General features: G+C 42.1%; 3 protein-coding genes across 3 annotated transcripts; 2 read left to right on the top strand and 1 right to left on the bottom strand.

Moving 5' to 3' along the window:
- Positions 1–1801: 1801 nt before the first annotated feature.
- On the top strand, positions 1802–4059 carry LOC120788486 (eukaryotic translation initiation factor 1b). The gene is made up of 4 exons (XM_040124365.1): positions 1802–2002; positions 2846–3009; positions 3306–3407; positions 3581–4059. The coding sequence occupies exons 1-4, from the start codon at positions 1972–1974 to the stop codon at positions 3623–3625; spliced, it is 342 nt and encodes a 113-aa protein (XP_039980299.1). The 5' UTR covers positions 1802–1971; the 3' UTR covers positions 3626–4059.
- Positions 4060–6767: 2708 nt separating this feature from the next.
- On the top strand, positions 6768–11062 carry si:ch211-198p11.6. The gene is made up of 5 exons (XM_040123455.1): positions 6768–6965; positions 7915–7976; positions 8088–8198; positions 9180–9317; positions 9636–11062. The coding sequence occupies exons 2-5, from the start codon at positions 7950–7952 to the stop codon at positions 9720–9722; spliced, it is 363 nt and encodes a 120-aa protein (XP_039979389.1). The 5' UTR covers positions 6768–6965; positions 7915–7949; the 3' UTR covers positions 9723–11062.
- Positions 11063–13426: 2364 nt separating this feature from the next.
- LOC120784185 (polyserase-2-like) lies at positions 13427–26355 on the bottom strand. The gene is given in 10 exon segments (XM_040117732.1): positions 13427–13744; positions 15184–15296; positions 15452–15735; positions 16175–16346; positions 16673–16943; positions 17025–17170; positions 18041–18312; positions 18930–19092; positions 25921–25954; positions 26314–26355. Coding segments are annotated over 10 exon segments (1815 nt in total).
- Positions 26356–26673: the final 318 nt, after the last annotated feature.

Here is a 26673-nt window from a genome sequence, read left to right as displayed (position 1 = left end):
GGCCAGTGGCCAAGACTCGAGACCACGTTGGTGTGTACGTGGCTTTTTATCCCCACCTACTGGTTGGATCTGGTTCACTGGAGTCAAGCTGATGACCGGTTTCATTACATTCACATACAGTGTTTTACGAATACATTTATACAACACAAAATACATTTACTTAAGGTCTTTCTTTAAAACTTTGTTTTTTTTCTGGTGAGATCCAACCCCTTCAGGCATATACAAATTAACCAAATTCTTGTTTTACTCATTTCTTAAAATGACACGGCACTGGACTCAAGAAAGTACACAAAACAGTGATAGTTAACATAATGATACTGATTCAGAAACACCCATTTGGTTTAGTGTTTTAAGGCAGACAGCTGTGTCGGTGTATGGATGGGTGAATTAAGAATATGGACGGACAATTGTTGATGTTCCTTTAAAGCTACACACCATCCCCATCCCTCGTCCTGCAGCCGAGAAATATTTTCAACGCCACCAAATCAGCTGTACATCTCCCCTGGGTTCATCTGGCGGATCTCTGTATTTTAAATATTTTCAAATCCCTTTTCAAGTCCCTTCTCATCGAAAGCGCCTGGGGGGGTCACTTGTTTCACTCAGGCTTTAAAGTAAAAGCTGGAAATGCAGCTATCCTCCCTCACAGAAATGTTCCTTCTCTGCTGACTGTCTCACCCAAACGGTCGTTATGTGGTTGTCTCAGGGAAAATAAGGGATAAGGTTACGCCCCTAACTGAGACCGTACCCAAATTACAGCAGTTTTTTTCATCCATCCCAGACGTTGATAGTGAATACGTGATCAGCAGATGAAATTGGGTTTATGGTGGGAAAATGTTCGTTATACAACACCAGGCAACATCTGAGGGAGGGCCCGGCTGTACCTAAGGTAGCAATGTCTCTTGATGCCAAGAAGGCCTTCAACAGGGTGGAAATGTCTTTTTTATGTCCTACATAAGTCTGGCTTCAGGTCAAATTCCCTTGAAAACATTTTGGTCTAAATGAGCTCTCTCTTAGGACCCCAGTATCTAAAGAACTTCTACTTGCCCCTTCACTGACCGACCCATCTTTCTGCTTGTGGCCTGCAAAAGGGTATAAACTCCATGGATGAACTCTGCAGCGATGGAATTTTCTCAAATCCAGACTGTTCTAAACCATTTGTTGTCTGTAAAAGTCAAAAAGATCCGTATAAATAAAGTTTGGAAACAAAATCTCCCTCTCAGCTCCTGAAGGCTGGTAGCACTGACTCCAGTTTTTTCATCTTTTTGTTTCTCTTTTTGGTCGACGTGCTTCTCTTTGGGATCCCTTTTGCATTCCTCTCTGGTCATTTTGCATCTTTTGACCGAGCTTTGATTTTCAAACGAGAAATATTAACAGCCACTTAATACAGCGGCTCTAGCCCAGGGGCCCCACGACCTCTCGGGCCCCTGGGCCCGTTCCCAGTAGGCCTGTTCGCTGACCCATTCACGTATATAATATCGGGCAAAGAATTCAATCCCTATTCACAGGAGACTGACACAATGAACTTCTCTGAGCAGATGATTTCCATCGAGGTTTCTGACTGATACATTCTAGACCAAAATTTAGAACATAAAATCTGTAAAGAAGAAATGGCACTGAATATTATAAACGTGCATTATTATGTTTTGGTAATTTTCCCTTTGCGAAGTTGACTGTATTCTGACAGGATGACGTCACCTTTCCAGTAAAGTTGAGAAATAACGAGGCGTGCCTGCCGGCGGCGTACCATTACTACGCCAGCGACGTAATGACGTCATTTCGGGGCGGGGCTATAAAGGCTTGTTTTCCAAGTCCTCCGAGCTCAACGGTCTCCATTTTGTGTGAGGTGTGAAAGCCGAGCCGAGCGACGTCCCCGCAAAAAGGCAAAAACTAGAAAAGACATATAAGTCAAAGTTAGCCGACGAATCGCTCGCTAACCAAGTTATCAATCGAAAGGAAAGCAAATCTTATCGTATGTCCGCTATCCAGAACCTCCAAACTTTTGGTAAGTCGTTTTTTTTTTTTTTTTTTAATCAGACCGTACAGAGACAAGGTGGGGGAAGGGCGAGGGCTAGCAGAGCTAACATTAAGCTCGTAACTTCCGTCGAGGTTTTATTTCTTTTGTAGGTTATTTGGCTATTTAATACTACGCTTGTTCATCAGAGTGACTTAACATATACGTCTAACTCGCGGTTCAATCTTTGAAGTACATATTTGACAAGCTGGCCTTTTTGATTACTCAACTAGCCGGCCTCTGCTAACATTAAAACGGCCGCCATTAGGCCTGAATTTTTGCTGCTAACCTGTTAGCTTATTCTTCAGATATGTTGGTTTTCATAAGGAGATAGATTTTCTGCTGGGGGAAAAATCGGCATAAAATGTATTTCACTTAGTTGTACATTATTTTAGGTCTTGATACACATGGTGAAAAAGAAAGTTATCATGTCATGACTTTTATTCCGAACACAGTCGTGTTCGCTGGCTAAAGCGTACCGCTTAGCAGTGGCTAACTAAGGCTCCCAGGCTTCAGTAAGCTGTTAAGCTGTATATTGAGGTTTCACGTCTGCGCAGTTCATCTGAAATGTGACACCTCCACAGAGATCCGCCAGATGAACACAGGGGAGATGTACAGCTGATTTAGTGGCGTTGCCTTAAGAACAAAGGGAACACGGGCAAAATACGGCATACAATAATGAAAACTGCTAAAATAGCTGGTCTTTACAGTTGAGCTGTGTAAATCCATATGTCTAAGCGATGGAGTCCTTTCTTGAGCATACTGGTTTTTTGTTTTTTTTTTAAGTTTTATTGTTGCGCTTACAATGCTGTTCTTCTATGCCCCCCCCTCCAGACCCCTTTGCTGATGCAACTAAGGGTGATGACCGCCTCCCAGCCGGGACAGAGGACTACATCCACATAAGAATCCAACAGCGGAACGGCAGGAAGACCCTCACTACTGTCCAGGGCATCTCTGCCGACTATGACAAGAAGAAGCTAGTCAAGGCCTTCAAGAAGGTACTACCTTGGGGTGGGGCCTGGTTTTGAATTGCTTCTTATACATTTGTAGAGTGCTGTCAACGTTCTAGAAAGACTGGCATTAAAACCCGTCTGTATTTTCATCCTGGTGTTTCTAGTGAACAAAATTATTTGAATTTGTCTTATTTGGTTGTTAATACTGTTATTTATTTTGTGTATATATAAAAATAAAATAACAGACTGACAGCTTTTACTAGATAATAATGCAGGTTGGTGTGTGTCCTTATTTTCTGTTGATGACAGACTCACTGTTTTGCTCTTTTTGACCCTAACAGAAGTTTGCCTGCAATGGGACAGTGATTGAGCACCCAGAGTATGGTGAAGTGATCCAGCTACAGGGAGACCAGCGCAAGAATATCTGCCAGTTCCTCATTGAGGTGGGTCTTGTATGGTTCTTGTGAAAAATCAGAATTTCCTATTTGACACTTCACCAGGGTGAGAGACTCAACGGGATAGTTTTGTGTGGAATACCGTTGACTTGGGGACTGAGGCACTGACTGGAGGTCAGAGGTCACTTTCATTGATTGAATCTCTTGTTTCTTCTTTGTAGATTGACCTGGCCAAGGAGGAGCAGCTCAAAGTCCACGGCTTCTAAAAGCTGCAGATCAGCTTTCTCCCCATCTTTCCTGGAAGGCCATTAAACTCCCCCTCCCCCTCTCCTTCCCTTCTCCTATGTGCTGCTGTTGCTTTTCCTCCCCCCTCTCCCCACTTCCAGCCCCACCAGCTCCTGTTAGCTAACACGTGAATTACCTCTGACAAATATGGGACTCTGTAACATCACCGCCCCCCTACAACACCAGGGGGCAGGCTCGCTCTCTCAAAGACACACCACTGCAGCTCCACACAACATCAGGGATGAGTGGTGATGACCCTCCCACACACACACTTCCTCCTTCCTTTTCCCCCTTGTTTATTTCCTTTTTAATTTTTTCTTTTTAGGTCTTGTGCCACAACAGGGAGGCACCGTTTCATGTAACTTTTTGTTTTGTACTTCAAGGTGTTTCAATAAAACGATGAGTCTCCATATATTGGAGTGGAGTGGTGTCATGTGGAATGGGTGGGGGCTGGGTGTGAACAGGAGGGTCATAGACATTGTAACTGTTAACTGCTGAAGTTGGTAAATGTAGAAGAACAAAGGTTACAGGTGGGAGGATGGGAAAGGGGTTTTCCTACATAAGTGATTTCCCATTTTTCAGTCTGTTTCAGCGTCCCACTGATGGTGTTTACATGTCCAGCTGTGCGCTCTCAGGTTAGAGCAGAGATGGTGTAAAGTACTGACCTGTCTCCACCACCACCACCTGGATTTTTTTTTTTTCCCTTTTTATTTAATGGCACATTTTTCTTTTTCTTTTTTTTCTTTTTTTTTTTTTTTTTTAATTTTCTGCCAATGCAGGTTTCAAAACTAAATGGGTGTTCTCTGGTTGTCTATTGGTCAAAGCGAGGCCTGTGATGTGGAAGGCTGAGTCAGTTCACTATGTGATCAGATGAACCCTCTAGAGTGGGAAATGAAATCAAATGCTGGTAATCTTTTGGATCTAGTGTAGTTTGATGGAACTAACACCAAGTACGATTCCAGATGACACAATTGAGTAATTTTGGATTTACTGGTAAATTTAAGTTTCCTGCTCTGGCATTTGACCAGCTTCCTGCTTTGGTCTGAGAACAAATCTAGTAACAAACCTCTGGTTATGGACACTTGAATCTTTAATTTCCTACAATGCAATAATTTATAAATATTCAAAGTTAAGATGTAGTAATGCTGAAGTAATACAGTAAAAATTAAAGCCATGGCCAGTCACACTGTGGTCCTGTGACTGAGGGTGATGGAGAGCAAGTCTGTTTTTGCAAAATCCACATTTGGTTCAATAAAATTTCTGCAGTTGACAAGCCTGTCCTGTGTTGTTGTAATTGTGTGGGTGTCTTCAGTTTGCAGTAGCCTTTTATGTCAATCAATTTTTTTTTTTTTTTTTTTTAGTTCGTATCAAATGTGTTTTTTCCAAAATTTTGGACAACATATAGGCAGTGAAGCATATTGTGGACCTGCATGCACACACCAGTTCACATCAGAAGAATTACATCTACACATCCTCTGGTTTTAAACTTGGCCAAATTGCTTACATGTGTCCTACACAAGCGTGGGGATCTTGGAACCAAGGACGTTCATGTTAGCAATGTGATTAGCTGCCATTTTTCAGGTACTTCGCATGAGTATTTCAGTACTGTGACAATATTTTTCTACTCCATTTCTACTCTAGTGACTTGCAGAGGACAATGTTACACAATAATTGTTGTGGTGTAGAGCATTTTTAGCTTCATTTTTGCCAAACAATTTTATGCTTCAATTTAGTGAACATGGACATCGATGTGGAAAAAAAATGTTAATTTATATAAAAAACTAGGAGACCTCATCCATTGCGCAACACCATCAGGGAGGCATTGATCCATCCCAAATTCATCCTGCGGCAGGACAATGGGCCCAAACATACAGCCAGAGTCATGAAGAACTGTCTGCAGAGACAAGAAGAACAAGTAGTCCTGCAACAGATGGGCTGGCCCCCACAGAGTCCTGATCTCAGCATCATGGAGTCAGTCTGGGACCACATGTAGAGACGGAAGACACTGATTTAGATTCTCTGAACAACCTACCTGCCAAGTATCTTGAAAAACTGTAGATGTACTGTGGAAAACTGGTGCCGTCTTAAAAGGAAAGGGCAGTCACAGCAAACACTGATCTGATTTACAGTAGCTTTAGAAACAATGAGACCACTTCACGTTTTTCACACTTTCTTTTTTTGATTTAATTGTAAATTGATAAAACTGCTATTTTGCCCATTAGTCTAAACTCAATAATCCATGAAGACAAAGTGAAAACAGATGACAGTCCGCCTGGGGTTTGTCAAACGGCATTTAAAGGACTCTGAGAGCACGAGGAAAAAGATTCTCTGGTCTGATGAGACAAAAATTGAACCCTGTGAGCAGAACTCCAAACTCTGTCTGTCTGGCGAACACCAGGCTCTGTTCACCACCTGGTGGTGGGGGGTGCTTCTCAGCAGCAGGGACAGGGGGACTGGTCAGAGGGAGGAACAAGTGTCTGACTGTCCTTGAGTGGCCCTGCCACAGCCCAGACTGGAACCCCACTGAACATCCGTGGAGAGACCTGAAGTTGGCAGTTCACAGACGCATCCCATCCAGGCTGACGGAGGCTGAGAGGATCTGCCAGGAAGAACGAGATAAGCTGCACAAATCCAGGTCTGCAAAGCTTGTAGAGACTCACCTGAGAAGACTGGAAGCTGTAACTGATGCTAAAGGGGCATAATACTTTGAATACTTTGTAAATGATGGGATTTCAGTTTCTGAAATGTTTTAATACATTTGCAAAAATTTCTAAAAACATGTTTTAACTTTGTCATTATGAGTTATTCAGTGTAGACTAATGGGCAAAATGGCAATTTTATCCATTTAAGATTAAATCTAAAGCACAATAAAGTGTGAAATAGTGAAGGGGTCTGAATACTTTCTGAAGATTGTCTCTTATTTAAGAGTAACTCAAATTTATAAAAGAAAATCTAACAGAATTAGTAAATTTGTCCGAAATCTTTTTTTTAAGTACCTTATAAAACACCCTATTATGAGCATAATGTATTTTAACATTTAATTTATTCTGTCAAACACATTTTAATCATATCTCATACCAGTAGGTTTGTTTTCGCGTTCGTCCTGCCATGCGCCTATTTTGTCCCTTCCCGGATTCCGTCTGACTCCATGGCAACGCAGCTACCGCCATAAGCTATCCCCGGTTTTGTTTTCCGGAGCGGGCAGTGGAATCACGTCTTGTTCTTCTATTATCAACAAACGCAAAGAATGTGACTTTACTTTAAATCCACCTGCGTCTATATTTATGACACATTGATGAAAATACAGGACCGTACACAGCGGTAAGAAGTTAGCATTGTATTCTTTGCTCTATTTTACCGAACTGCAGTTAGCTTCACTACCGTTATCTTCAATTTACTGTACATTTATTAATCTTAGTTTTTACATTTTCATGAGCATTAAGGTCATCACTACAAGTACTTTCCATACTTGAATCCATTTTACTGCTAACAGCTACTTGTGTGCCTCTGCTTAGCAGTGGTGGGAAGTACATTTACTCAAATCCTGTACTTAAATTCAGGTACTTATACTTTACTCGAATATTTTCCAGTTTGATGCTACTTTCTATTCTGTTCCACTATATTTATCTTAAAGCTTAAATTACTTTACAAATTAAGATTTTTACATACAAACTATATGAAGAGTTTATAAAATATGATGCTTTGTTACAGATTAAACTGTCCAACAGTGAATACAAATACAGCTGAAATAATTAGTCAATAGATAGAAATGGAATTTGATAATCGTTTAATTCTTATTTCATATAAGAATGCCAAGCTGCTTTGTATTTTAATACTTAAAATATATTTTTTAAACAATTTCAAGTTTGAAAAAAATCTGATTTGAACTAATTCTTAGGCTGTTTGGTAGCTGAATCTGTAGTGATGGATGGTATTTTATTTGGGTGAGAATTTTAGCCTGAAATATAAGCAGTAATTATAGCTGTTGAATTAATATATCAGTGTAAAAAATACTACATTGGAAGAGAACATGGAAATACCAAAGTAGTGCTGTACAGTACTTCAGTAAAAATACTTGGTTACTTTGCACTACTGTATATACTAAACATAAGAGAGCTTGTGGTGAATATGATTCTCTGCATGGAAATAATTTGATCAGACAGAAAATAATCAAGCATCTTGCATACATCTGCAAAATACTCAGAAGAGGAATATAAACCAGGCTAAACAATAACCAGGTTTTAACGCCATCTGTTCTTTTTCCTGTCAGAACTCCCAGAGATGTGAACCTTGTGACTATTAAAGATGTCTTCTCAGGAAGAGACAATGCAAGTAAGAGATCATTCTTGGATATTTTATCTGAATACCGCTGATGTATTATCTCCGCAGCTCTACTCTGTTAGATAGATAGCAGTTATATGTTTTGTTGGTCCTGTTCCTCAGGTGCTGAATATCTGGGAGCTTGCCATCCCTCTCCCAGCAGTGCTGATGATCACTGTGAGCTTTTACATGATCATCCTCGGGATTGGGCTGTGGATCCGATTCTGCCTCAAGGTTGGTGCTGGTAACACAGTTACGGTTATCCACAGAGCAGGGAGGCCTCTCTCTTCCTCTGACTACAGTTGGTAAAATGTAAAGTAAATAAAATGTGCTGTTTCCTACAGCTTTCTCTAAACTTAGGAGCAGTCATGCAGCAGTAAACAAATAGATGAGTGGACTTTGACCTCCAGTTGCTGATTCATAATCACCAGCATGAACACAAAACTCAAGTCACTTTTGGCACCACCTGATGTTAGAAACTGAGGCACAGCACTAGACAAACCACGCATTGCTGAGTCACATCAGTTCATGTTCTTCAATATCTTGCTATTCTGTTGAGTTTTTTAGGTTTGTGCTACAGTAGGAGACTCTTCTGAGGTTATTCAAGTTTTTTCTCAGTTGTGATTGGAACTTTTGATAAAAACAAAACGTTATTCCATCATAATCATTTTACAGAAGCTATCATCATATAAAATTATACAAACGAGGCTTTAAAGATTCCAAATAGTTTGGTCATCTTGAAAATACAGAACAATAATTTCTCATTATATATTATTGGTGGGGTTAACCCTGATCCTAACCCTAAAACAACAGTGTGACAATCAGTGTGTTACAGGCTGTTGTGAGCGATCCACCTTCTGCACATCACATATGATTTTAGGCACTCACCTTTATTCTTTATAAATGTATGAGAGACTTTTGATTAACCATTTGACAGAATGTTTTGGTCATCCCCTTAAATCCATCCAGTTTGCATATAAAGGATCCAGGAGTACTAACGATGCAACCTTAAATTTATTAATACAGTAGCTGGAAATGTCTTAATCGTTATACTTGAATTGTATGTATTGTGTTTGGCTTGGCTTTTAATTGAATGGAAATAAAACATTTATGTTCCACTGTATCCCCGTTTGTCACTAGACACAAGTAAAACAGTGCAGAAATGTCTGTGTGAAAATGAGGCTGATTTTTGACGCTGTTGTCTCTCTCCCAAAGGACCATTGTTCTTGGGAGTGTGCTGATTGCTGTCCCAACGTTTCTATATGTGAGCAGTGCTTTAGACTGGCTGAAATGTGTGACTGTCGCCTGCCAACCATGCGCTCGTGTCTGACCAATTGGTGCCCTGCTCCTACTGTAAGTAACCCACAAACACTCTCCCTCTGTCAGGAAAGATTTTAGCACATACTTGCAAAGGCTTTGAATTAAAACCAATCTTCAAGTCTTTTCTCTTCGTTTTGGTCTTTTCATCGACACTAAGGCTTCTACCTGAAATGGGTCTGTGAAGCCGACAAATAAGCCGTTGCTCTTATTTTATTTTCATATGTCCAATCACACAAGACGGGTGGTGTGATTTTTGTCAAATCAGACGCATCTGTGCTCCTTGGCAAAAAGCTTAGTGCAGAAAGATTATAGACATCATTTTAGTGAACAGTCTCATTTTTCTTCCCACAGTGTGTCAAATGGGACTGTGCCTGCACCTGTCAGCCTCCTGAGTGTGAGTCCTGCAACTGTCTCTGCTTTGAGATCAGGATCAAGTAGAAGATGAGGGTGGAGGTACACCAATGCCAATGCCAGCTGATGGATTACAAGTACCCTCACAGCTCTCTAGTCCTTTTAATTGTAAGCCTTTATTTGAGAGTTTACAGTGGAGAGGAGGAGTGAGATGGGGAATAACTTGCAACAAAGGTCCCTGGCCGAACTCAAACTGGGGATGTTGCAGTTCAGGCTGAGCGTCAACAAGACTACTACTCTACTCTATTTTACCCTGAAGAATATTATTGTGTTACTGCCATCAGGTGCCCCCCCCCTTTGAAACGTAATGAACAGAACAGCGTCTGCAGGGCTGTTTGCCCTTGAAACACTGTACTTTGAAGACCATCTTCAGCACTCTCAGCTCGGTGGGGGGTACCTACACCACCTGTTGTTTAACACTTTGAATTGAAGAGGCTTTTTGTGTGATGCCTTTCATTTTAATTAAATAGTCAAACTGACAGCAGAGTGTTTGTTTCACAGTACTGCCGTTACCAGGAGGAATGTCCTACATGCCTTGCCTATGTTTACTGTAAACCAGAACCATCAAACTGAAGCCAAGACCTGGTTTCGTTGATCTGGAAGTGCCTTTTGTATTATATATTTTGAGAATGGTTCATTAAGTTCAATCTTAAGGCTGCCGTTACCCAATATTGTTCTCATTGATAACAAATCCAATGAAAAAGACCAAAACCAGCAGTGTGTCAGTCCGTCCCTCAACACCTTCCCTCCTCTGTCTGTGGCTCTCAGCTCCGAGTCCATCGGTTCCTACTGAAGATGTAAATCTTTAAAAACTCTTCACAAAAATGTAGTTTCAGTTGTTCTGGAAAAGCTCAGTAATTTCCTTAAACGGCTGCTCGCCATCGTTTTTATCCCACAAAGAGGTGGAATTAGTGCATTTGTTGGGGACTATTTTCAGCGGCGGATTAATCCACGTTTAGCGGTATGGTGAGTATTTCTGGCAGTAGGATGGTGTGTGTGGGAGGATCAATTCATTGTTGGTTTTGGTCTTTTCATGGAATTTTTATCACCAAAATTATACTTTAATGTTAGAGAATGTTGTACATTTAAAGATGACTAAGGTAGCTTTGTGTTGTAATTTTATACATTCTGGTTTTTGAAAGATTTATTAAATTTTGAAATGTTTTAGCAATGGATTCGTCAGTTTGAATTTATCTTTGGTTTCTTTGGCCACTTGAGCTCCGTCTTTATCAGTCGTGTAGCTGCTCTTCCTCTAGACTGATTACCTTTAAGGTTCCATGGCCAGGAAATATTAAGAATAATTGTAAAGAATCTTATGCTTCCCTGATGTTGTGGATAGGGAGCAGTACAGTCAACTGTCCTGCTGAATAGTTTTGAAGTACTGTTACTCTACGTGAGTACTTCCAAACTTGAAGACTTGCATCAACTTTTTAAGGTTTTTAACTTTGACCTTTTTGTACTTTTTCCATTTTCAGTCTGCTTGTTGTAGCCTGTCCCCACCGTTCATGCCCTGTGCTTTAATGGTTACAGTTTCTGTTTCATGACGGCTTAAACTGTCTCTCTCTAAATAAAACACACGCAGCCAGCGTGACACACTGATAATGAAAGGACGATAAAAAGGTTTATGAAACCGGGGTTGTTTTTAGCCATAGTAGCACCGTGACTGTTGAATTGTATCGCTTTGTACTGACAGGTGTTTCTAATATTTTGTCCACCTCAATTCTGTCGATGAGTGGAGGCTAAACAACAGAAACACCTCTCGGTATAATGCAACGCAGTTCAGCAGCACCACACGCACTACTTCCTCCAAAATGATCCCACACAGCTGAATCAGCACCTTTTTAAAACTGTTTCAACACAAACTGAAGATCGAAACCATCCTGAGGGAGCACTCATCACAGGACTGACTTAGTATGAGCTCGGCGTACCTAACAAACCGACAACATGGCTGCTGCATTCTTTCCTTGCTGCCTTGCAAGTGCAACTGTATAAATGTAGGCTGTGTATTAGAGTAAGCGCACACACATGCAATACATTTTCAGTGTATTTGTTTTAATTTTGTAGGTATTAACCAAAACAGATGAACTAGCATAACTGTGCTCCTGGTCATGAATGAAAAGAGCAGCAGCACACGTGCGATCGCGACACAAAGGAAAACGTCCCTGAATCAAACAAAAGGGATTTTCACTTCATTTAAAAGCAGGATATTTTGACAAAAAGACAAACAGAAAAAATTCTTCAGTGCCTTGAATGTTCGGGACAATTTCACATGGATGTTTACATGCTGGTACAGTAGCTTTCTAATATGAGGTAGGTGATTGTCAAGCTGATTGCTGTCACTGTATGTATGCTTCTTCAAGTTTACTCTAAATTTGTTAAGGACTGCAAGAAATCCATGGAAGAAAATTTGTTCAGTTCTATCTGCAATGTAATAAATACCCTCCCTTTTTTAGTTAGTCCAAGTTTTATGTAAACGAGAAATGATCATTTAAGAGCTTGAGCACAATGTCTGGATCTAGTTTTTTGTAACTATGACGTGGTCCCTCTTAACCAATCGCTCTCGGCTTAAAAACTGACTAAATAATCTTCAGTAAGTAAAATTGCATCATCATCATCATCATCATGGTCCGCGTAGCTTCAAAATCCATGATCTGCTGGAACGCCAGGCTACATTCAGTATATGTACATTTGTTCAGTGCAGCTTAAACAATTCTTCATTGCACACTCAGACTTTACACCCTTCATTTAAGACTCAAAGCATTTACAGTCCAGGATCTCTTCTTTGGACACAAAGAAAGTCAAGTTTGTGAAGACAGAGATCAGATTATGGCTTTTCTTCTCTGTTTCAAAGACAGAAAGGACTAGCCACGATTTACTGTTGTAACAGAGTAGTGAAGAGGGCTATAGGGTACTGTCCTTGGAAGTAAATTAGCATTTTAAAGTTTCCTTTGATTAAATCATCATTTATAATTCTGTTCACCTTCTTCAGTTTGTCAGTTTACTTCAGGAGACTTGACTACAAACATCTGTGTCTGTTGATGGAAGCTACACTTCACTCACAGCTGCAAAAATAATAAAAATCAATAGCAGATGTTGATGAGGCAGCTCCGAAAGGATCTCGGTAAACTAAAACGAAAAGATTCAATATTTTTTTTGTGATGTTTAACAGGCGGTGGCATTCTTAAGTCACACTGATTCTCAACCAACATTGCATGTAAAGAAGATTGATTTCTTGTATGCTAGCTATAAAAACAGATAGAAACTTACACACTACATACTGTGTACGTTTACTTTTAGCAATGGAATTAGGACAGAGCATGTTTCCCCTGTCAACACAGCTCCAAAACTCACAAAGGGGGAAGTTTGTTATGTGCATTTTCATTACCCGAGAGCCTCAGGGCCCAGGAGCCAGAACTACGAAGCACACTCACTCTGAACCTTTTTCTTTGTTAGCTTACCGTACCAGGAGAATTTCGGGTGTATTACAGTGTTGGGAAAGCGCCCACGGGCAGCCAGCTATCGCTGTCTGGTGGAGCAAATGAACAGAGCTGTTACTGCAGGAACCCTGGATGCCCGATTTAACCCTGCAAACTTCACTACTCTATTCCTCGTGCTCACCACTAGAGGCAGAATCAAGTCACAGGCATTATCTGTCAAAATCGCAGTTGTTTACATTCATTTGTGCCAATCGCATCATGTAAATCACTATTTAGAGATAAAGTTGGAGGTGTCTACCAGAAGAGGTGGAGACACACTGAGAGGACGAGGAGATGGACAAAGAAGAAGAAGGAAGGGGAGTGAGTGAGAGTGCCCCCGCTGGTGGTCAAGGTGGTGGCAGCGGTGGTGGTGTTGGTGCTGTTGTCGGTGGAGGCTGGAGATAAAAACGTCCCCACTGTCTGAGACAAGAAGGGCTGGAAGCGGCTCAGTTTGGTGAGGACCATCACTGGGTCTGCTCGTGTTTGACGGGTGGAGTTGTTTTCCTTTGATAACACCACCGCCTGGAACCAAGAGCCGTCCTTCTTACACATCATCGGACTGCCAGAATCACCCTGGACAAACAGGGAAAAAAAGGAAATGCTCAAGTCCAACATTCTTAGGATTTTGTATTAACCCCATTCTGATTATGCAGTTGACATTCAGTCACATCTTTCTGTAAAATTACAGAAAATAATGTTCTTTTTTTCCCCCACATTTTCACCAAATGTGCTATACAGATGCTTTCTTAAGCCTTAAAGAAACAGGTCACCATTTTATGAAATACACTTTTTCACTTTCTGGCTGAGAATCAGATGGGAAGTTTGATACCACCCATGTTTGTGTGATAAATATGAAGCTACAGCCAGGAGACTGTTAGCTTAGCTTAGCACAAAGACTAGAACCAGGCTAGTCTGGCTCTCTCTAAAGTCCACCTACCAGCAGCTTTAAAGCGCATGTTACATTTAGGCTTTGTACATAATACATGAAAAGCAGATAATTTGGGAATTACTGAGCTTTAGAGCTTGCTAACTGTTTCCCTCTGCTTCCATTCTATACGCTGAGCTAAGCTAAGCTAACCTGCTGGTTGAAGCTTTATATTAGGGCTGCAACTAAAGATTTTTTTCATTTTCAATTAATCTGTCAATGATGTTCTCAGTTAATCGAAGTCGCCTGGTCTACAAACAGAAAATGGTGAAAAATGACCTGGAGCCAACAAAGACGTCTTCAGATCTTTTTTTTTGTGTCCAGCCAACAGTCCCAAGCCCAAAGAAATTTAGCTTACGCTCACAGAATGTTAAACCAGGTAATATTCAAATTCGAGGAGCCAAAACCAGAACATTTTGATTTTTTTTCTTTTAAAAAAACAACTCAAAGCAGTTAATCATTTATCAGAATACTCGTCAGTTAATTTTCTGACGATCGATTAATCAACTAATTGCTGCTAGCGCAGCGACAATTACGTCGTCAAGCTCTCAGCAACAACGCGAATACGCATATTACCAGAAATGTCAAACAATTCCTTTAAAAAAACATTTTTCTCAGTGTTGTTTCTGCCCTGCTTGTGACGAGGCTCAACCCTGGTGATGCTGATCTCTCGGTTCGTCCGTCTGACACTTCGGTGCAGAGCAAGATATCTAAACAACTACAGGACAGATTACCAGAGGCAGAAGTGACAGAACAAACGTGTAGCAGAAGCAAACGTTGAGGAAAACTGACTCAGTCGGACACGCAGCAATATCGGTCTGTGGTTTGTCAACTTTAGCTAACCACCATAAGAAACTAGTAGATAAAGGTGTAGCCGCAAAACCCCTGAGTGTATTGAATTGAGTGGGGATGTGTTTTATTTCTTATGAATTCAGCTTTCTCATTTGTAAGAGGAAGAATTTCTTACATCTTCTTTAAAAGAATTCATAATCTCGCTTTAAGGAACCCATGACCTTTCCTCTAGCGCCAACTTGAGGACAAACTTTACTTTTTAGCCTCACTATTGGTTAGTACATTTAGTAATAACAATGTCATTATTCACCTGCTCCAGTGTAAAAACTCCAGTACAAATGGTGTCAGTTGATGACGCGTTCCCGCAGTCTAACACCGAGGTCTGGAACTCCTGCAGCACTTGTTCCTCTAAGGTTGGAAAAATAGGAAAATGGTGAGAAGTGGAACAGCTGAATCATACCCCAATTGAAACTGCCTTTACGACTTTACTGTGTTTCATCTAAGGAGGTGAAATGCCGCAGAGCGTCAGAATTGCCGCGTCAACCTGTGTGTGACGGACTCACCTCCTCCTCGTCCGGAGCTCCAGCCGGCAGCCCAGCACGTCGAGCCCACACCGAAGGTTTGTCCGCTGTCCAGGCAGATGGGCTGGATGTAGTCGGACAGGTCGGGTCGGGCTACCAGATGCAGCACTGCTATATTAGTGCCAGTGAAGTTGCTCAGAGTGATATTTGTCACATTCATTATCACCTGAAAGGGATTGAGTCCATTCTGTTTCAAACGACCCAAGACGACTGTCCATTCGGACGCGATGGGTGAACTGTAGGAGATAAAATGAACTACATTAGGACTGAGGAGAACTCAAAAGTTAAAACGTCTGACCAGTTTAAAACAAGGACTGGACTTTTACAGAGTCAGCTCCTTAGACTTTTACTTGAAGAACAGGACCAGTATTTTTCATCCAGTTTTCTACAAATTGCATGTACATTACAAGAAAGGACAAAGCTGGCAACATTATGTTATTCTCTTACCCTCAACGGTTCCCATGAAAAGACCCAAACCAACGTTGTGTTAGTTTGGGTCTCAACACATAACTTAATTTTTAAAAAGGCTCAGTAATTTCCTGAAACGGCTGCTCACTGTAGTTTTTAATCAAACTAACAGGAGGAAAGGTGCTTTCAGTGGCAGAATAATCCACATTTGGTGCTGTTCTGAGTTTTTTTGGCATCGGCTCAACCATTAAGCAGACTAGCATTATACCGTCCGTGACATCGCTCCAGGTGTCTCACCTTGAGAAGCAGTTGGCGTTGCTCAGTACAAAGTCCGAGGCCACCAGAGTCCCAACACATACATGACTTCCATTCTTCTGCAGGCTGGCAATCCACGGCCACTCGCCGGCTGTCGCCACCGAGCTTCCTCCCAGAATGCGTGAATTCATTGGGGCCTGGCCACAGACCACAGCTGGAGAGAAAGGCATCAGGCAGACGACGGAGGTGTAAAGTCTTGTTAACTCACACCATATAGAGCCAACATTACAAGCTCAGGCTGTTTAGTGAGACTTTGTCCAAACCCACAGAACTTTATTTTAAATTTTAGTGCAGATCCCAAATTTTTACGAAGATACCAAATAGATCTGGCTGAATTTTGGGAAAGTTAATTCTCCAAAACATCTGGGATATTTCAGTTTGATGGAATAATGCAGCCAGCCTGGTTGGTATATTCCCTCAGTTTAAATTTCCTACAGCTTCAATGAAGAGTTACAAAGTCTTGGTGTGGAGGGCACTCACGTTGGGCTGTGGTCGCTGGAGGGAGGGTGGTTGGAATTGGGGGCAGGCCTGGACAGCTGACGTTCAGGTCACTGTCAGTCCCTGTGGACGTGAAGGCGAGGAAGCCCGGCTTGTTGGTGGCGATGTGGCTGTTGATCCAGGTCTGATACTGGGACACTCTGGTGTAGACTCCCGGGAAATTGGGCAGGGCACAACCCTTTCCGAAACTCACGATTCCCCCCTGGATCCAGCGACCGCCCTGCAGGCTCACCAGCGGACCGCCGGAATCCCCCTTTAAGGAGAGGAACATTTAGGAGAAGGAACCTTTGCATGAGGTAAAGTCTGACACAAACACGGGCGGTAAAATGATCACCTGACAGGAGTCCTTGCCCCCGGCACGTAACCCGGCACACATCATGTTCTCTGTGATCTCGCCCACTCCATAGTCACAGTTACACTGTCTGTTCCCCACCACTGGCACCTCCACCTGCATCAGGTTTTGTGGCGAGGGAAGGATCACTAGGGAGACACAAATTCAGTTTAAAAAAGAAACGTGATGAAATACACTTTGAAAGTGGTTTCACACAAAATGGGCTACTGATACTGACAAATAAAATAGAAATACATCAGTATTTCTGTAGTGCACCTCAAGACTACCTGAACCTAAAGGGCCATGTCAGCGGTTTTCTTATTGGTTCAGTCAGTAATACCAACGGTAAACAAAAGGACGGGTCCACCACCAAACTACGGATCAAAGTATTGGAAGCTGCTATCACTCAGGGACTAACACCAGAGCCAAGTAAGACAGTGTTAATATTGATCTTCTGACGCTGTTAAAGTTGTTTCTGCTGTTCACGATACATCACTGATAATTACATTTCAAAAGCTATTCAGCAGTTTGCCGTGAGCACAGTCATGCTCCTCTGATAAATGAACCCTTTTGCTCTTAAATCTCTTTACGAGTGAGTCACCCTTTTGTTTGCATCGTGCGCATGCAAGATTATGGCGGGTGACGTGATACACATTTCTGCCGCAAGTTTCTAGGGCTCGACAGTAGGTGGCACTAATGTGCAAAAAGGTGTAGGAATGTGGCAACAAAGGCAACGAGGACGACTGCTAGCGGCCAAACATAGACTTAACAGTTTAGACAATTGAAAATATTCAAAGAATTGGCTCTGCAAATGTTTGATGATGAACTTATTTCCAAAACTGTGTGTTTGCTACTGCCACAGACAGATTGTGATAAAATTATCCCTACAAACTGTACATTCACGGAGGGTTTTGGCGCTCTCCCAGGTGAATGACGTATCTGAGAGAACACGTGTGTTCCCGCCACCGCGGTCACGGTTTCTCTGAAAATAAATGTTATCGGGCTGCTTTACGACCCACCCCCACTTCCAATGTTGCCCCAGCCGGTGACCCAGGTATCGGTGCCGTTGTAGAAGGTGCTGCTTGAGGCTGCCAGGCAGACAGGAATAATGAAGTTGGTGAAAGTCACCGGTGAGGAGAGCCTCAGCAGGGCGATGTCGTTGTCACTAGTTATTGGGACGTAGTTTGGATGAATGATGATCTCTGCTATAGTCAGAGCCACCTCATTGGTGTTGGATCCCTCTTGTCTCTGGCGTCCCAGAAACACAGTCATGTTTTCGAGGCTGGAGGCACTGAGGTAATCAGAAGGGAAACACATCAGTGCAAAAACAGACACTAAGTCCATTTTTAAGAACATGTCTGGATCAGATTGTATGGAGCTTGATAGAGGTCTCAACAGGGAGATGTAATGGCCCAAAAGTAAATCATTCGTACCCTCGAATTATAAAACCTTCTCTCGATTTACATGTGCTTAACAGACTTTTTCATGACCAAGTCCTATTTACGTCAATTGTTCCCTCAGATCAGTAATTTGTGACCTTCAGTCTGCACATGTTCTGGAAACTTCGCAACACTACAGCGGAGTTTTTTATTAACCAAAACACAAATACATTATCATTAGAGTTGGTTTGGTTGCTGGTTTTTTTTTTGTGTTCAGTCTTTTCTCCCAGTATATACATGTCTGTGTGTTCAACAGATGTCAAAGATAACCCAAAACTGTGCTCAACAGCCAAAACGTGAGGTATATCCCTGTATCTCAGTCCAAGATCGGACTACAAACTACAACACGAGCACCTGCATTTCTCCACTTTATTACTGAAATGTACATAGTGTAATGCCTCGGTGTTTCTGAATTTAAATCACCGCATGAATACGTGTCTCCTGTCGCAGCTCCACCCTCACTGCTCACCTTGGGAAGCAGTGCGCAGCGGTCAGCACCCACTGATTGTTGATGAGGGATCCTCCACATATGTGTCCTCCGAAGCTGTGCAGACTGGCCTGCCAGGGCCAGCGGCCTTCGGTGGCCGTCTCTCCTCCAACGATCCTGCCTTTGACTACAGGCTTACCACACACTGAGAAGAGACAGGAGACGGAGACACGGTGAGTAACACTCCCCCTGCCCTGGACTGCTATCCTTATTTCTTTTTTCAGTCCTGGGATGTTAAACTGTTGGTCGAGGAGCGTGATCCTGGAAGTGTGATGGGATGCTCCCGGCCAACATTCCTGAGCAACGGCGGTAAAACTGATAGTTGTCTAGACGTTTCATTGCTTCTACTTGCGTCTTTATTTTTGGGATTCTCCGTTTGATAGAAAATAATAACAATAACGAGACTGTAAACAGAACAACAAAAGTCCCAGCAACATGTTCACAATGTCAGAAGTGACAGGGGGAAAGAAAGTAAAGGAGGTAGGCATAGAAACTTTGACTTACCATCTTCTTGTGAGTGACACTCTGAAAAACAGAGAACAACCAAAAAAAACCCCTTGAAACAACAATTCTGTATATTTAGTGATATTTCTTGTGCTATAAGGGATATTAACTCAGTGAGTCATTGATTTATTTATATATACTGTATGTATAACACATAGTATAACACTGGACTCGGATACTTGCTTCACAGTTATGTGAAACAGGAAAAAAACTGTCACCGCAGCTTATCATGAAATCCTGACGTTACAATATGCACAAAAGCTACAGTGGGTGCCTTTAAAAAGAAATGATAGAAAGCCTCTTTATCACACTGTCATCTTGTTTTCATGGATCCGCCGACGCGTAGCCATGTGCCGCCTGGAGCTCCCTCAACCTGGCCTGACTGCCTCGTCCGCGAGGATTGTTGACATTCCTTCAGCCGCGCTTTGTCCCGACGGGTTTTTTTTTGTCTGTTTCTTGGGGCCGGACGGGAAACACATATAGTATGTCCTTTATTCGTCATGTGTGAGGACAGACACAGAGGAGAATGTCAGCTGACGTTCGCCATGATCCCTGACTGAGAGTTCAAATCCCAAAGTCCGCTGTGAATTCACCTCATGCGAACAAAGTGAACGCGTCACCGTCAAAATGTGCTTCGGCATAAAGACATGAAAGACGTGCACATTTTAATGATACAGTATCAACAGTTTTGTGACTTGTCAGATATATTAACTGACAACATTTCCTCATTGTGTTAGCGGAAAACGTGAGACAGGTTTGAGATCAGGGAAAACCTCGGCCTGTGCCGCTTCACTTTGGACCCGTCCGTGTCTGTCCCTTGTGAGTCCCTCAACCTGAAGTGCATCGCTGAACCACTGGAGCAGGCGGCCCACTTAAAGTCAATGCGATCCCCGGGAATCTGGGAACGAGGTTACATGGATAAAATTGGACAGGGAATTCTGGGGGCCTAAAGGCTTAGGACACAAGACCATGTCCAGGTGCAGCGCGCGCTGTCACGTAGTCCTGTCCCTCTTTCTCCTTATTTCCTGTCACCTCGCTGTACTCTATGTAATAATGGAAATGATGACAGAAGAAAACACCAGCGATTACTGACAACTGGCACCGATGACTTCGGTGGTCATTTTGATTATCATGACTCCATTAAAGACTGGGTTGCCTAAGTTCACGTTTTGATTAAAAAAAACTCATCATCAAGCCTTAAAAGGTGTTCGGGAGCAGGTCAGGGGAGGTCACTCTGTAAAGTGACGGTTTTCATCCTGGGCATGATGAAATTATTCTGGTAAATGTTAGAATAAAGTCTGATCGCATTTACTGTAAAATAATCCCCCTGGCACCATCATGCTCCATGTTTGTCCCACATACAGTGGGAGAGATGTGGAGGACGCCCCGCCCCGCCCCGCCCCTGGATAAGGAGCCGTTCAGTTCCCGTCAGCATCAGCTCAGCGTCCAGGGACTTGACGAGGCGCGGCTCCATCCCCGTCAGACCCAACCCGCGCTTCTGAGTCACGATGCCCGAACGCTGGTCGAAGTCGCTGTGATCTATCCACATACCTCTGCACAGAAACTAAAGCTCCCTTAAACGGCTGAAATTAAAGCCACAAATAATCATTTGCAAGTTCACAAAAAAGTCTTAAAACACCGACAGGCCGAATCAGAACGTTTGGGCTTCCTTCTGGTCTACTACGGACCACATGACTTGACTTATTTCGTGCACACGTCACCTTCGTGTTAATTTGACACTTTGACGCAGCCTTAAAAATTTTACAGGAATAAATTCTGCTCTTTGGTTTGACTGACTGTAACTGCGACAAGGTGTTAGTCTCTACGAACGAATTTTCCTTAAAATAACTGAGTTAATCAAGATCTTAAGCCAAATCTCCCTGAAGCGAGTTAAAGGAGGAGAGACAACGTCAATGTCATTTTACTTTAACGAGCTCACTCTCAGCTTCTCCGTTTTATCGAGCGAGAAGCCGAGGACACGTCTACAGGACAAGACGCTGTGGTTCATGGCGACTGACAGACTTACAGGCTGTACAGTGTTAACGCAGGCAGCGACTGACAGGATGATTAGCAGTCATTTCCCTCCGCCGCCTCGTAAAACTCCTTTAAATATAGTGATGCACGAGCGGCTGCATCTCACATGATTATCTGCTGTACATGCACACTAATATGTTGTCATTTCACCTTTATGACCTCAGGATAAAGTGCGAACGAGTCCAAATTGAGCCTGGAGTTCAGTAGAACACACGCGTTTGTTCCAGCACAGCTTTTAAGAGTGAGGATTTATTTCGGGGCCAGTCTTTCTCCTTCTCTCTACGGCATTTCACAAGGAAACACCGAACTTTTTATTCCACTACACTGATCTGACAACACTACAGTTACTGCTTACTCTGCAGATTCAGATTCTTTTTCAATAACTTTGGATTGTTGGCTTTTTGCCCTCTAGAAACCCTTTTTCCCCAAAAGGTTCAACGGATGACACAATGAGCTCTGTGATTTTAGAGACTTTACTCAACACTCGAGACCTCTCCTACTTTATTTTGCGCTCCTCTCCTAGATTGAACCATTTTCATACATTTTCTTCATACACATTTGGATTCGTTGCCGTGGGACGGGATCCACTACAGCTACTCTTACTTAGTTCAAAGATTCGACTTCCTCGTCAGTGTTTTTCCTCTCATAAGCCCGTCGGTAAATCTCAAGCACGATTGGTCCTTACCTCCTGTCAGGAGAGTCAGCAGAGTTGCCACATAGATAGCTTTGTAGAGAGCCATAACTTAAGAGTCCATATCACCTGCACTGCTCCGGCATAAATAACCTTGCTGCTTCTCCCCTCCCTCCCTCCCTCCCTCCCTCCCTCTCTCTTTCCATCCCTCAGATGCAAACACACCTCTCTCTCTACCTCTCTGACAAACACTGTTACCTGTCAAAGACACACCAAACCCCCCATCACCAATCACCTGTTTCGCCTCACATCAAACATGTCAGCATCGCTCAAACCCAGCGGTAGGAAAACTAGGTACATTTTACTCATGGCCTGTACTTAAGTACAATTTGGAGGTAGTGTTTCCGTTCAAGCTACTTTATGAGAAGGATGTTGTACTTTATTCTCCACTGCGTTTATCTGACAACTGTGGCTTAAGATCTTAGATAGTAAAAACGTATAAAATGCTTCTAAAATACAATGTATTTTTAAAGACTAAACAGGTGGTTCTCAACTTTGTTGACGGTTCAGATGTGTGAGTCAGTTTCACCAAGGAGACACTTCCCACTTGGTTTCATTTATATAACTATTAAGGTCAAATTATCCAACATCATTTTTAAAAAGCAAAGACTGGATGAAAGTCCAGAGACTGAATCCAGATCAGGCAATCGGAACTTTTTTCCCTCTTTCCACTAATCTTCTCACGACCCCTCACGATTATCTGGTGACCCCCTGGAGGGGACCGACCCCCAGGTTGGGGACCAGTGGACTGAACTCTCTCCCTGTCTATGACGTAAAAGCAGCTCCACCTGGAGCAGCTCCGACAGTAAAATGCTGCTGACGCCTCATGACTCAGTTATAATCTAATGATGTCGGATATAAATTTGTTTATTTCCGTAACAGGAGGAATTTCTTGGCAGAACGAGTGCTTTTACTTTCGATACTTTAAGTACATTTTTCTGATAATACTTGTGAACCTAGGTAGGATTATGAACGCAGGACTTTTATTTCTTACACTTTTGTTTGGACCACCTGAGAGGTTCTAACAGTTTAATTAATGCTTAAGGCTGAATTTATTTATTAGACCAAGAGTTAAGCGTGACAGGTTATTCCTGTTTCAATTAAAGTCATGACCATGGGACTTTCAGAAGAGAGGAACAACACTGGCAGCCTTTAACGGACTATCATAAGGTAAATCTAACCTGGCAGCATTCCTGCACATCTGTACAGGAACCGGCTTGAATTTGACAATGAGCCACTGAATTCTCAGGTTTTGTTTTTTTTTACACCTCAGAAATGTTTTTTACAAGTTTTTGCTCATTTTCTACAACTCAGGTGTACTTTATTTTATAAATCAGCGTTTAGACTGATTTCCTAGCCACGGATTTCAGTTCATTCTTACAAAAAAAAACAAAACAGCTCAGACTTAAAGTCGTGCAGATAACTAATCCATCACATTTAACTTCAAGTACTCTCATGTTTTCATTATGTATACCTAGTAATAACACAGTGTAAAAACGTTCCATTACAAGTAAAAGCCCAACGTTCAAAATTTCACTTAGAGTTACAGATGTATTATCAGTAAAATGCACTTAAGGTAACGGAAGTTGAATAATAATTGTAGTGAGGTAGAAAGTGCAATATTTCCCCCTGAAATGTGGTGGAGTAGAAGGATGAAGTTACAGTTTATTTTCTAGTTTACCTGAGGGCAGCTTTTAAATGAATCAGTGAGTCAGACGTGAAACCAACGGCTGACTGGAAGGATGGAAACCCAATTAAAAACCGACGACACGATTTGGGAAAGCAGCAGGAATCTGAAGCAAACATGTTCTGTAGTGACTGGCATCAAATATGCGAAACACACAGCAGTTTTTGGTAGGTTTAATTGTCAAATCAACACATTACGACTTCGAATCGATTTATATACCTGTGAAATGATCACTCAGAGAGAAAGTTAGAAGCTCATCTAGTCCGAGAATGAGACACATAGAGAGGTGTTTCCGGGGAGGGAAAGTGCGACCTCGCGCTCGCCGGGAAAAACTCTTTGCCGAAAGCAGCTACGGTTTGTCCAAAAAGTCGCTAGATTTGTCCCTAGGGGCTTTAGTGAAGAAAAGTCACTGAAGGGTCCGAAAAGTCGCTAAATCTAGCGACAAAGGCGCTTAGTTTGGCCACACTGCCTGTGAACGAGCCCCTGATGACGCAATAGAAGCTGTTTGTGCCAAATCATTTTGAAAGAACAACGAACAATGGTGAAGCATCAGCCCTTAGTCACGCGGCATTCGGCTGACCAGTATTGTAACTTCATCGCTCACTCGGTCAGTCGCGGACATTCTCGTATATAAGGCTGGACCTGCTGTTGCCATCCAGCCAAGAATGTAAACGTGTCTTTTAAAAGGTTCAAACAGCTGCAAACAGGTCAATAATAAAGCACAAAAACCTCTATCATGGCTGGACTTTCAGCCTTTCACATCAAAGTTTCATACAAGGAAACTCTTTTTATTTCTTCCATGCTATTCATCACAAAGTCATGAAGGAAATAAAATATAAACCCCAGATTTGTTTTCTGTTTCGGAAGTGACGCAGAGTATCTGAATGAAGCCTTAACTGACAACATGTCTCTCAGGTGAGCATTTAAAAAGACTCTTTATTGTCAACTTTATTGAGAGCCAGAAAAGTCCAAAAAAAGCAAATGCGTCAGGATGATTCACAGGGCAATGCGTGCAGTTTTGAATTGAAGTAGATTTAATGCTGCTTTTTTGACACTGATCAACAGAAAAAGATGGTTTAATGTTGCAGGTTTATTGCTAATGTGCCAATACCACGATGCAAAAATACCCAATTACAAATAAAAGTCCTGCATTCACAAGCCCTACTTAAGTAAAATACAGAAGTATTATCAGCAAAATGTACCAAAGTGTCACAGCAAAAGCACTTCCTGTAGTTCCACTTCACAGTAAAAGCACTTCCTGTAGTTCCAGTATCACAGTAAAAGTACTTCCTGCAGTTCCAGTATCACAGTAAAAGTACTCCCTGTAGTCACAGTATCACAGTAAAAGTAATTCCTGCATGTCCAGAATCACAGTAAAAGTACTTCCTGTAGTTCCAGTATCACAGTAAAAGTACTTCATGTGCAAGGACCTGTCTCCTGTGACTGGTCTCTGATTCTCTCTGACGTGATCAGATCATTGATCCTGAGTCATGGAGGCTTCAGCAGTGTTTTAGCTACGTCATATACAGGTAGAGAGTTCAGTCCACTGGTTCCCAACCTGGGGGTCGGTCCCCTCCAGAGGGTCAGCAGATAAATCTCAGGGGTCGTGAGGTGATTCATGGGGAAAGAAGAAAGAAGAAAAAGTAAAATAAAAACACAGTTCTCATACACAAGTGTTTTCAGTTTTGGGGCTTCAATCTTCAATTTTGTGAAATATTGGATAATTTTTCCTCAAACAAATATTTAAATGAAACCACATGAGAAGTTTAGAGGGGAAATGTGTGTTGGGTGAAACTGTTAACTCAGACACCTGAAACCACTGGTTTTATCATCAGCAATTTATTGTTTTTTAAGCTTATATATTTTTATGTAAAATCTTGTCAAGTAAATAATGTGGAGTAGAAGTATTATAAACGTACCCAGTCACTTTTCATCACTGCCTCTTTGCGTGTTCCTCCGCTAAAAGTACTGGATCATGGTGAAAAAGCTAAGGTTGGGAAGCACTGACCTGCATTGATGTTCCTTTGTCTTCATGGGAGACCCACCAAAAGACGGACCCTCCAGCTGCAGCTGTGATTATTCTACACTCAACTAAAAACCTCTGAATACACGCACTGATTATGTGACTCCTAAAACCAACCGGCTGCAGCAGTGAGGATTTCGGTGAAAAGGGGATGAAAGCTCATGCAAACATCTATTTCATGTTTTATGTTTGTAATGAATTCAGATCATTTTGTAGAGTTCTGTCTTCGCTTTGACATCAGTAACTTCTGTTGATCAGTGTCAAAAAAACAAAAAACAAAAATTAAACAACATTAAACCTTATTCACTGACAATAAAACGCAAAAACTCCTGCAGGTCCTGTATCTTGACCTTTCACAGGCATCTGAGGAAGCAGATACGGATGCTTAACGATTGGTCTACGATGTGATGTCTCCAGGGATATAAACTCTGAAGACAAACTGGATCTGCCAGTTGGAGTCTACAGTCATGCTGACCTCAACGAGGAAGTCAGCTTCACTGAAAGTAGAACGCAGGTAGCACTAAAGGCGCAAAGTCATTCTGATTCCACATCCCACACAGCACCAGGAAATTGTGTCACTTTAATAAAAAGACAATTTCAAGCCAGATAAATCAATGAGGCCGTTTATAATAAATGATAAAAATGCATTATTCCTCCCTGCCCTCAGCTAACACAGCACCCCAGGTGGTAATTCAACCAGTTTCTCTCCCATCTCAAACTGGCTTTCGGGGAAGTGATTCTCATTGAGCGGTGCTGTTGGCCTGGGTTCATGGTTTTGTGGTTACGT

This window comes from Xiphias gladius, chromosome 3 (genome assembly GCF_016859285.1).
Source record: "Xiphias gladius isolate SHS-SW01 ecotype Sanya breed wild chromosome 3, ASM1685928v1, whole genome shotgun sequence".
In the NCBI taxonomy this organism is placed as follows: Eukaryota; Metazoa; Chordata; class Actinopteri; order Istiophoriformes; family Xiphiidae; genus Xiphias; species Xiphias gladius.
Note: the sequence above shows the minus strand (reverse complement) of the source record. Positions and strands in the feature narration are given on the sequence as shown.

Excerpts from the sequence above, each read along its gene's own strand:
- LOC120788486 (XM_040124365.1), top strand. The coding sequence starts at position 1,972 with ATGTCCGCTATCCAGAACCTCCAAACTTTTG. Across the intron at positions 2,003-2,845 it reads CCAGAACCTCCAAACTTTTG|ACCCCTTTGCTGATGCAACT; the intron begins GTAAGTCGTTTT and ends CCCCCCCTCCAG. Across the intron at positions 3,408-3,580 it reads TCTGCCAGTTCCTCATTGAG|ATTGACCTGGCCAAGGAGGA; the intron begins GTGGGTCTTGTA and ends TCTTCTTTGTAG.
- si:ch211-198p11.6 (XM_040123455.1), top strand. The coding sequence starts at position 7,950 with ATGTCTTCTCAGGAAGAGACAATGCAA. Across the intron at positions 8,199-9,179 it reads GGATCCGATTCTGCCTCAAG|GACCATTGTTCTTGGGAGTG; the intron begins GTTGGTGCTGGT and ends TCTCTCCCAAAG. Across the intron at positions 9,318-9,635 it reads ATTGGTGCCCTGCTCCTACT|TGTGTCAAATGGGACTGTGC; the intron begins GTAAGTAACCCA and ends TTCTTCCCACAG.